At 44.9% G+C, this 12,076-nt stretch overlaps 1 protein-coding gene across 1 annotated transcript; it reads right to left on the reverse strand.

Moving 5' to 3' along the window:
• Positions 1-366: 366 nt before the first annotated feature.
• WFDC1 (WAP four-disulfide core domain 1) lies at positions 367-11,673 on the reverse strand. Its single transcript, XM_010579721.1, has 4 exons — positions 11,527-11,673; positions 4,299-4,494; positions 3,625-3,708; positions 367-425 (listed from the first exon to the last, which is right to left on the reverse strand). Exons 1-4 carry the CDS (start codon positions 11,671-11,673, stop codon positions 367-369), a joined length of 486 nt encoding a protein of 161 aa, XP_010578023.1.
• Positions 11,674-12,076: the final 403 nt, after the last annotated feature.

Here is a 12,076-nt window from a genome sequence, read left to right on the forward strand (position 1 = left end):
ACTCCATCCTCTAAACACCCACAAGGCAAAGGTTCTTCAAAGAAATCAGGTGCATCTTGTGAAATGAAAATAAAAAGTGGGAAAGACATTAACTTCTTCATGGACAGTTTGCAGAGCTCAATCTCCAATGCCACAGGTTCTTGAGACACTTTTACAGCACCATCTGTTTGTCCACATAGGTGTTTCATGGAGCCTGAGGTATGTACCTGCACATAGTTTTAAGGTACTGTCCTTACACTGGCTTTTTGATGAGAGGTAATTTCACCCTCAAATGACCCTTTCTTTAAATAATTGCATACTAAGCACCAACTATTTTCACCCAGCTTTCTCTTTATTCACAGGACACTTACCCAGGCACACCTTTGATTAGCCTAAATGCTTCTGCTGGTTTTTCACATAGCCGACCACATTGTTGGAATTGCTCCCTGTAAAACAAATATCAGCAAAGTTAGATTTTAAGTTAGTCTGTGGCTAACTTAGTGTAGGAGAAGGTCAGTTCGAGACTATCTATCTAAGGAACCTGAAGGTGTACAAGTCTGTGAAACCTGATGAGATGCATCCGTGGGTCCTGAGGGAACTGGCGGATGAAGTGGCTAAGCCGCTGTCCATCATATTTAAGAAGTTGTGGCAGTCTGGAGAAATTCCCACTGACTGGAAAAAGGGAGACATAACCCCCATTTTTGAAAAGGAAAAAAAAGAAGACCCAGGGAACTACAGGCCAGTCAGTCTCACCTCTGTGCCCGGCAAGATCATGGAGCGGATCCTCCTGGAAACTATGCTAAGGTACATGGAAAATAACGAGGTGATTGGTGACACCCAACATGGCTTCACTAAGGGAAAATCATGCCTGACAAATTTGGCAGCCTTCTGCAATGGGGTTACAGCATTGGTGGATAAGGGAAGAGCAACTGACGACATCACCTGGACTTGTGCAAAGCATTTGACGCTGTCCTGCACGACATCTTCATCTCTAAATTGGAGAGACATGGATTTGATGGATGGACCACTTGGTGGATAAGGAATTGGCTGGATGGTCGCACTCAAAGAGTTGCGGTCAATGGCTCAATGTCCAAGTGGACAGCAGTGACAAGTGGCGTTCCTCAGAGGTTGCTATTGGGACCAGCACCGTTTAACATCTTTGTCAGCAACATGGACAGTGGGATTGAATGCACCCTCAGCAAGTTTGCTGATGACACTAAGCTGTGTTGTGCAGTCGACACGCTGGAGGGAAGGGATGCCATCCAGAGGGATCTTGACAGGCTTGAGAGGTGGGCCCACGCGAACCTCATGAAGCTCAACAAAGCCATGTCCGTTTGCAGCCCAGAAATCCAACCTTATCCTGGGCTGCATTAAAAGAAGCGTGACCAGCAGGTTGAGGGAGGTGATTCTCCCCCTCTGCTCCGCACTGGTGAGACCCCACCTGCAGGACTGCCTCCAGCTCTGGGGCCCCCAACACAAGAAGGACATGGACCTGTTGGAGCAAGTCCAGAGGAGGACCACAAAGATGATCAGAGGGCTGGAGCACCCCTCCTATGGCAACAGGCTGAAAGAGAGTTGGGGTTGTTCAGCCTGGAGAAGACAAGGCTCCGGGGACACCTTAGAGCAACCTTCCAGTACCTAAAGGGGGCCTACGGGAAAGCTGGAGAGGGACTTTTTACAAGGGCATGTAGTGATAGGACAAGGGGTAATGGTTTTAAACTGAAAGAGGGTAGATTTAGATTAGATATAAGGAAGAAGTTCTTCACTGTGAGGGTGGTGAGGCACTGGCACAGGTTGCCCAGAGAGGTTGTGGATGCCCCATCCCTGGCGGTGTTCAAGGCCAGGTCGGATGGGGCTTTGAGCAACCTGGTCTAGTGGAAGGTGTCCCTGCCCATGGCAGGGGGGGTTGGAACTAGATGATCTTTAAGGTCCCTTCCAACCCAAACCATTCTATGATTCTATGATTAACACCCACAGATAACTAAAATATGACAACACAGCTACCTTCTGCATCTCCTTCCAGACAGGATCTCAGACTACTTCCCATGCCAGGCCACCAAGGAGTTAACATCTCCAAAGAAGCCTGGCAGAGCAGGTGATCCAGTTCACACCTTAAACAAAAACTGATGTATCTAGCCCGATATGGGGAGTGCAGGTCAGCCCGATTACCTGTAATGACGCCCTTCCCACAGCCTGTTGTGCTGGATCTGCGAAAGGGCTGGAGCATGATGAAGACAGACCACCGCTGCCTACCATGCTCGCACTGATGGTTGGTGCCTCCTCACGGCTATTCCCTCCAAGCAGTCATAAGTCTGTTCTAGCCAGTGTTTTTGGCTGGGTGAGGAATCAGGGAAACGTGACCAGGAAGCTGGCAGTTTGCTGCTTTGTTCTTTGCTCCACACCCATTAACTTACTGATGTATTTAAACCTCACATGTGACTCACTATGGAGTAAGGCAGTACCATCCTCTGTTACAAACGGAGGCTTTAGCCACCTTGATACTGGATATCCAGCAAGTGCAGAGCAGAATAAGAAAGTAAAGCAGGATTTACAGGCAGTGTTTGTGTCCATTAAATGTACAGACTATGCAGGGACACTCCACCCTTTCATTTGCCAGGATTTTAATTTCAAGGACCTCTTCTGTAATTCTCATGCCGTGACTGATGGTTTTTATTTCACTAATTACTCTGCCAAGCTGAGATGAAGGTGTTAAGATAAGGACAAATAATGTAAGCATGACAAGGATGGATGAGGAGGAACCTATTTTATCTTATTTCTAGCAGTGCAACTCCAATAAGCTGGAGGCAGAATTTTCTCTTGAAGAACTAGGAGTTTCCGTAATAGATTAGAGTCAAGGTTTGGCAGGTCTCACACCATCTGTGTAAGACCAGAGGGGGTAATTTATTGGCACTACCTGTGTCTGACTAAAGCTGATCAAAAGCTGGAGTAGCCTTTCCACAAAGAAATTAAGAACCTCAGGCATACATACATCTGGGAATGTCTCGTAGAAGGAAACTTCTCTTCCCACCTCCCTACTCCCTCCTTGTTTCACTTTGAGGTATTGGAAAAAATTAATTAAAAGACCTTTCCCTATGGAATTAACCTGAGAAGCCCAATCTCATTAGCAGTCCCCAAGCTTAGATGCTCTCAGCTCCATGTCAGCTTGACACAACTCTGCAGCAGTTTGCCAGGGCTCTTGTTCAAAGCAGCCTTCAGATCCAAAAGCCCCAGCCCCAGCCCAAGGCATCTGTGCGATGAGGCCACTCTGGATTAAAAGATGTCCTAATCCAAGTCCGCCTACAGTCTATCAGGAAGCTGGCAGAAAATATGTGTATGCTGACAAAGCCTTTTTCTAAAAAAAAAAAAGATATATTTCTACTTATTTCAAGAATGGATACAAATCCAGTTGCCTGGAGCATTCCTAGTGCTCTGCTGGATAAGCCATATCCATAAAAAGCAACTGATTTAGTGCACCAGAAACTAGCCCCCACCATGACACAGTGTTATTCCTATGGAAACTCCAGACAAACACCAGCAGCCCCAGCATCCCAATATCCCTGGCAGGCCCTGTGTATGATGAATGTATTATTTAGTGCCTTTGTATAACTACCGATACCACAGAGAAGACAGTGAAACGTACTGTACCTTGTAAGACTTCCTCTGGGCCATCCAAAAGCCACCCATTTCCTCCCAGCCAGCGGGGTTTGGGCTGAACCAACCAGTCTAAAACTGTAAAAGACAGAAACAAGGAAGCAGAGTCAAGGTGGAGTAGCCATAGGGCACACAGTTATGGAAAAGTAACAGATTTCCTCTAACAGCCAGTGATGAGGCTGCCAGGCTCCTGAAGGACGGAGTTGAGTTTTCAGCAAGATACTTATATTTATGCTTTTGTTGTTCCAGTGGCAAGAGAGCCATGCATGTTACCCAGGGCCACAAGAACCTGGTGTCATAAAGGCCAAAGCGGCTGTTGTTTCCCATCTTCCATTCCCATGGCACGGATCAGATGAGATGGCTGCCTCGCTTCTGTGCGCACTAATTCAGATTGGGATTCTTTCTTTTCCTGAATATATAATCCCAGGACAAGAACTGGCCTCAAGTGACTTCTACCATTTGTGCTCGTGGGAATTTTGCAACACCAGCTGGCCTTAGATAATTTTTCGATTCAGCAATCATCCCAGAAATCAGAAGTGTGGAACCAAAGCTTTATCCTCAACTCACAACTCAAACCATGCTTCCTACCCGAGACCCAACGCACGTGGGGATGACTACCATTGTTTCTGCATGCTCCTCTACCAGTTTGATCGCTGGGTCCACTCTACCTGGCGGTGGCTGTACGGATTCCAGGCAGGCGTAGATGCACCCATTGTAGCAGCAGCGTTTGTGCCTTTCACACTCTGAATCCGAGCGGCAGCTGGGCACCTCGCAGGCTCGGTCAGGCAAAGTCTGGGGCGGTGGGGGGCAGCGGTCGTTCTTCTGGTAGTGGGAACTGTGAGAATGAAGAGGGTACTCATAATCCTTGCAAAGAAAAGAAAGGAAACAAAGGTTTGGCATAAGGTGAATACCAAACATCTCATCAGTTGAAACAGAAGAGGGATTTTCAAAGTGGTTTTCAAATGTTCATTAGAGAGGAGAATTAACCGGTCAGCTCCTTCAGCTCTGTCTTTGGCACACTGAAGAGAGAGCTATATGATCACCTTAGCACACTGCTTTGGAAACACCAAACCACCAAATTATTGTGTGGAAGTAATTTTACAATTAAGGTTATTCTAATGACAATGAGGAGGTAGAAAAAAAATCCTTTAAAGTCTTTTATACTTGTCTAAGAAACAGAGAGAAAGACTCCAGGCATCCTCATGATGAGCACACCAAAACGCTTTGATAGTAAAGCAGTGGAAATGAGGACGCTGTATTGTTTTGAGGTTACATCCCCAAATGGGACCTGGAACTAATGCCCCAGGTACCACCTGTCTCCTCAATAGGCTCATTCTACCTTCATCACCTTCTTCTGGACCAGAACTTATAGGGGAGTCTTTCAAGCTTATCTACTGTGCGGTCCTGGATTGTTAAATTAGAGACCATTTCTAAAGCATGAGTTGATCTGGGTGAGATCTGTCCGGGTGATGTCAGATTAATCCCAAAGAAAATGAGGCTGTGTTTGACTAGAGCAGAAAGGAGCCCAGCTGCTCACTGCACACTGAAAGGACAAGGGAGATTTAAAGTGGACTAACAGGCACAGGATTTTACCAGAAACATTCATAAGAGGCAGCATTGAGATATTATTCACACTGGTGACATTTTAGCAAGAAGCCAACTCCCTCTGACGGAGAGGTGAATCACCCAAGCCCACTCCTTTCTCACCTATGGCTAAACTACTCATCTCTGGGCTTGAGCTCAGCTCCCCAGAGCAGCATAAAGTACGCAGGGCAATCAGTTCTCAGATTTATTAACAAACATTAATAAGCTCTAATCAAATCAAAAGATGGATTCTGGATTTGCACTTTTAAAAGAGATCAGCATCTAGCCAGACATATGAATTGAGTGCTGCTGTGCACTTGCTAGCAGGCTGTTGAGTTTAAGAGCTATATATAGCTGGCCTGATCACTGTTGTGTTACGAAATCAGTGACGAACAACTGGGATTGTTATTCCAAGAAACAACATGGTGCAACCGTCCCTGAGGGGGTCTCTAGGAAATTTCACCATCAAGCTATGGAGAAATTTGAGGTGAGACTAATATCCCTCTTTATCTACATGCTGCTACATCCTCATTGTTGAAACCTTCCAACGTCTTCTGTGGAGCATGTGTGCCTTTGCGAAACAGCGTGTCCACACATGTTCCCGTCCAAAAAAATGTCCTAGGAGAGGCTCCAGGAGGTCCATTGCCCTGGGGACTGACCGCTGGCTCACACTACGTGTGACCAAGCTGCAATCAATTATCCCTAACGGTGAAAAGAATATCATCTACACTCCCTTGGCATAATTCGTAATGTAGAGAACGAAGGCAATCCCAAGGGACACCAAAAGAAACAATGATGTATATTGTGGTACTGAAGTGAGAAATTTTACTTCCACATTGTATATAGTGTAGAATCATATTGATAAGGTGGTGGTTTTTACACCAAAGCTGGCCTCTGTTCTTTGAGCCATAGCTAGGGGGAAACGGAGAGCAGCGAAGTTTCTCCGCTGCCTGGTTGCACAGGGATTGAGTGTCAGCCAATGTAGAAGTGTAGAGAAAAGTTAGGATGATTAAAAGTTTCAATTTCTGTTACAAGGTTTACGTTAAAGAAAATCCATATCCTGGTTATATCTGTAACTGGTTAAATAATGTGTGTGTGTGTGTGTCAGTGTGTGAGAGACAGAGAGTTCCTAATATTTCCACAAATGACAGCCTCCTGCCCTGTTCCCCATATCAGCCTGCCCTGTTCTCAATATCAATAAACAATTTTCTTCTGCTTTTTCCTTAGTTGTTTTCATTCAGTGAACAAGAAACTGCTCAAACCCCCTTCCATGAGGCTGTTTTCCCATGAACTGATAGGCTGTTTGAGCCACAAAGTAGGTTTGAAAAAAAAAATACTTCCTAATTTTGATGATATTTTCAATGTTAAAGTGTAAACCAAGGTGTAAGCTATCACATCATCCCATTCCTCAAAAGCTGAAAACACTCCAGCTTTGAAATAACGTGCTTTTGAATTGAAGATATTGCAAGTTCAACTTATTTTGCTGTTGTTGGATTTTAAATAGAGAAGATGCTTGGACCAAGTATAATTTTGGGATATAAGACAGCATTTAACAGTAAGTCTGTGCAGTTCCAAACATTTAACAGGTCTCCTTGTTGGAGGGAGCATTCATCCTGGAAGGTCACAGTTTACTATTCTGTTATTTGAAATGTCAGCTGCAGACTGAAATGTGACCAAAATAATACTGGCAAATAATGGATACATGAAAAAAAAAAAAATACCCAACCCCAAACAATTACTGCAGTTGCTTCACAGATGATTCAGAAACCAAGAAGCCAAAATTGCAATGAACAGTTGGCTCAATGAATGAGATTTCCGTTTGGGAACAATACAACATTTTTAGCCAAGTAACTTTGTACCTCATGATTTCCCTGCCCATTTTCTCTCTTCACCTATTGCTCTGAAATCCTTTTCTTTCAAAACCTCATAGTCAAAAAAATATTTTTTGCACCTTTGATCTAACAAAACCATTGCCACTGGTTTATGTATACATAAACCATCCCAGTGGGAATGTGGGATTCCCTCATTCCCAAAATAGCCTGGTTAAGGATGTCTTCAGGTATGGACTACAAGGTCTTTTTAAAAGCTCTCCCAGGATTCACAGTTCGGCTCTGAGCATAGCTCAGATTTATTATTTATATAGATTATGACAACAGTCAAAATTTCTTTCTTTAAGAATATATTTCAATGCAGGAGGCAAATTGCTGTTTCCCATGGAGACTTATTAAATCATTTTAATAACAATATCTGCCTTAGAGATATCCAGAAACAAAGTAAGGGGAAAAGTTCAGAGTTCAGCTGAGGAACCCTGGAGGTCAGTAAAGATGACTAGGAAAAACCAAACCTGAATGTAATCACTCAGTCTCAAGCCGTATTTTCAATACTAACTGTGCGATGCAGTCTGCTTCCAAAAAATCCCAGATCTGGTCTATCATTTGTGCCTGAAAGTGGACCCTTGGCTTGTGTCAAAGCACAATTCTCTGCTAATTTATATTCTGCATGGCCACCCCTGAGATCACACATGAGGTTTATTCCCAGCCTCTGGTCAGCGAGTTCTGCCCCTGGGAGGTATTTCCAAACACTGCCCATAAACCACCTTTTCTCTGAAACAATACACAGTCAGGAGGAATTTAGAGCCCTCCAATATTTTTATCAAAGACCTGCAAGAACACAGATCATCAGTGATCAAAGTTGCAAATATCAGACTGAAGGACAAGACCAAAACAATAGGAATAATATTCTCCTGCTATTGACTCTGGATTAGCAGTTTCGGTTCAGGTGTCTGCAGTACTGGAAGATTGTTGCAAAATTAGGGTGGGCTCGAAGAAGATGCACAATAGCAGTTAGAGGACTGGAAAGCAGGGAATACAGTGCAAGGCTTGTATGTGTGTGGGCAGGTTTCAAAGGAGAGGCTGAGGGCTGCTCCGCTCATACGTTACTCTCAGGCATATGCACGACAGAAATCTCATGGGAGGTGTGCTAATCTGGTAGATGAAGAGGTATCCTGGTTTCAGCTGGGATAAAGTTAATTTTCTACCTAGTAGCTGGTATAATGTCGTGTCTTGGATTTAGCATGAGAAGAATGTTGACAACAGACTGATGTCTTCAGTTGTTGCTACGTAGTGTTTATACCAAGTCAAGGATTTTTCAGCTTCTCATGCCCAGCCAGCAAGAACGCTGGAGGGGCACAAGGAGTTGGGAGGGGACACAGCCAGGGCAGCTGACCCAAACTGGCCAAAGGGGTATTCCAGACCATGGCCAGTATATGAACTGGGGGGAGTTGGCGGATCATTGCTTGGGGACTGACTGAGCATCGGTCAGTGGTTGGTGAGCAATGGCATTGTGTATCACTTGGGTTATATTTCACTCTCTTTTTGCTATCTTCCTTTTCACTACAATTATTACTATTATTATAATAATTTCTTTTAATTTCAATTATTAACTGTTCTTATCTCAACCCATGAGTTTTACTTGTTTTCAATTGTCCTCCTCATCCCACTGGGGTGGGGGAAGGAGCGAGCAGCTGCGTGGTGCTTAGTTGCTGGCTGGGGTTAAACCACGACAAGAGGGTATCTCAGCGTTGATTTATGACAGCTAGCTGGAGAGTAAATACATTGTTGGAAGAACATTACAGCAGCTGCAAGGGATTCTTCATTTCTGGAAATCTATAAAAGAAGGCTGGATTTTTTTCGAAAATGCTTGATGCAGCCGAAACTGGAATAAAATCAAGACTGCCCCAGGTTTTCCCAATAGACATATGGGTGTCTTGATAATGAATTAAAGCCCACTCCCAGGTAGCTCCCTCCCTCTGCTCTTTGGGAACAGTTCACAGACTGTGCGGGGGCTGCAGAATACCAGCTGCAAATCACTGAACTGGACAAGTGTCCCTCTGGCTGTAAAATGCATGGATTTCCCAAAAGCTGGAAGCCCAGCTCCTCCACTGCACTGTGACTGCCATTTTTTTCTTCTCACTGTATTCCCTCTCCTCTTTCTCCCTTCTCAATTCCCCCTTGACCCCTCCTTGCCAACCAATACCCTTCCTCAGGCACCTTAATAAATAACTCCTGGCTACACCTCAAGCCAGCTCCTCATTGTAACACCTGCTCATCGTTCTGCGGCCAGCAGTTTGGTGGATGCATTCTTCCTGCCGTAGACTCAGATTTTATGGACTCAGACGACATAACTCTCAGTCAACTCCCTACCCCTCACTGCCTCCTCCCTCTGCAGACCTTGCCTGTGTCCTTCTGGAGGTCCCACAGGGATGTCTATGGCCCATCTTCTGTATGGCTGCGTGTTGTCGTAAGCACCTCCATCTTGTATCCCTCTATCCAAGTGACTCACAAATCAGCTGTTCCACTCACAGCCTCTGATTTTCGAACTGTAGGGAACATACAGCATTTGGTAGAAAAGAAAGCCTCTCCCTGAGGAACAGGAGGGGCTGCCAAAACAGACTCTTGATGGATAAGGGGATGGAGAGTGGACGCCTTCCTCCTTACAAGGCTTTGAGAAGAAGGAGAAAGAAAAGCATTTTCTGTTCTCCCTAGATAAGATGTTTCTGTCAATGTGAGCAATTCTAGCTGAGCTTGCCAGATCAGTAGCACCTGGATTCATGGCTGCCAGAAAAAACAGTCCTTTGAAGAACTGCAGATTGAAAGAAGAGGATATATCCCCAGGGGAGCAGGCTCTGTGCCTCTACAGAGCGCATTATCTGAAGATCAACATGTAAATTCCTGTTCTACTCCTATCCTATCTCTCTGGGTCATTTACTTCATAGCTCCTATTGAATTTGAGCATTGCATTGAAATATGACACAAGAACATACTAATAAATACACTTTCCAGTGAGTGATTTTGCAGGAAACACAGCTCTTCATGTCACCATTTTCCAGTTAAAGTGCAACCCAGATGATACCCGGTCCTAAGGGAAGCTACAATGAAGAAAATTTCATGTTGTAAAATACTGGGGTGCCTTTCAAACATCAGCACAATGTTTTCTGCAAAATTTCAAGGAGACAAGGGCACCGTATTTCAGTTCATTGAGCACAGGCGAAAGATCTGTGTCACACTTCTGAGTCAGCAATTGCACAAACCAAATGTAGCTGTCTCCAAACATCACTCTAGATGTCATGGGCAAAAAAGCATCCTTTTTAAATTAAAGGCTCTTATATGTGGCTGCAGAAAACAGGTGGAGGAATCCCCATGTGACACCAAGGACCTGTTTATGTACATGCAATGGCTGGAAGATGCAATCAAACCCAAGCATGAGAAAAAAGACCGGCTGGGGCTTCCATCTAAGTGATTCAAGGGGCAGAAGCCCTGGGTCAGTGCTGGCTTCTAAGGGGACTTTAATGGAGTAAGTAAAAATTTCAAATTTTTTTCCTTTCTAAACAGCAGGTCCTGAAAGTCAAACTATCAAATTATTTTCCTTTTTTTCCCCTCCCATCTCCTCCATGGCCATTTCTAATAGTCTTTTGGCCCAGACATACCAGAACAAGACCCAGCACCATCATTTTCTTCACTCACAGTAATTTGTTGCTGCTTCAGTTTCAATTCCAGCACTACTGCTGTAAGTACCACTGCAGATTTGGAAATGGTGGTTGCACTCAGTACCCCATGCAAGTCTGCCAAAAGCGGGCAGGGACAGACAGTGCCACTGAGAAGCTGCCAGGGTGTGGGCAGCAGAGGGGAGCTCTGCTCCCAGTGAACATGCCAGGCATGGTACAGCCACGAGAATGGATTTTTCTGATCGGCTCCTTACACCCATTAAGGTGATCGGCACGTTACTCTGACACTGTGGATGTGGAGGTCTCTGTGCTCCAGTGATTTACAAAACGCTAGGCAATGCCACCATCCCTCTAGTGCACATTATCACTAGGAGCTGGAAACATTTACCCAAAGTTACTCCAAAAGGCAGTGGAGGAACGGGGCAGGGAACCCTCCTCCCTTCTCTAAACAATAAATCAATTTATCTTCTTTTCACTAAATCTATCTCCAGACATGTAGGTTTTGCATTCCCCTTCTCCTCATTCATGCTTCCCTTGCTGCCCTATGAAGTTTCTAGGAAAAGCAGTGACGGCAGCCTTACCAATGTCTTCTCACTGTTCCAAGTGTGCTTTACAAGTTTCCCATTGCAGCAGCTAGGTGGCAAAAGTTTAGTACAGCCTGGGAAACTTAACGCAACCCTTTTATAAAGAGACAGCCTGCAGATTCAAATACTTCTTATTCTAAAATGATACACTCATGTAAAGAAAACTCCCCTTTCACGTTGAGCATACCCAGCTCCCCCCAAATCACCCCACCACAGTTTACTCACATCGTATTTCTCCGTCATTTTCAGATGTAGAGCACGCTTCCAGAGATTCCTTGCACAGCCCGAATCTGGCAGCAAAACTAAGACACACAAGGCTGCAGTGAAGATCTTTTTACAGAAATGCATCTCTGATAGTACCCTGGAATCCATTTTCCCCAGGAGAAATCAAATAAGGAGCCCAGCTTTCAGGATCGAGACGATTCAGAGTCTTGGCAAGGAGGGAGGGAGACGGGGAGGGAGGGAGAGTGAGGGCTGATCGCTGGTGAGAGCCGCTTTTCGCTGCGCAGCTTCTGGGAAGGGAAAGGGGGAAAAAAAAAAAAGGATCCCACAAGCAGAAGCCAGGAGCTGCTGTTGAACTTCTTCACTCAAAGTTAGATCAGGTTCTCGGCTCACATGTTCACACAAAGCACACGCTCTCCTTGAATGATAGATGGGATGATTATTTGGAAAGATTATTTTTAGACCTTTGTTCCCAACATCTGGCATCCTCAGACAGCCCTATTCAAAGCCAAAGCGTGGGATCAGATGACAGCTGCCGCAGGGGGAAATAAAG

This window comes from Haliaeetus leucocephalus, unplaced genomic scaffold (genome assembly GCF_000737465.1).
Source record: "Haliaeetus leucocephalus isolate CR32 unplaced genomic scaffold, Haliaeetus_leucocephalus-4.0 Scaffold668, whole genome shotgun sequence".
In the NCBI taxonomy this organism is placed as follows: Eukaryota; Metazoa; Chordata; class Aves; order Accipitriformes; family Accipitridae; genus Haliaeetus; species Haliaeetus leucocephalus.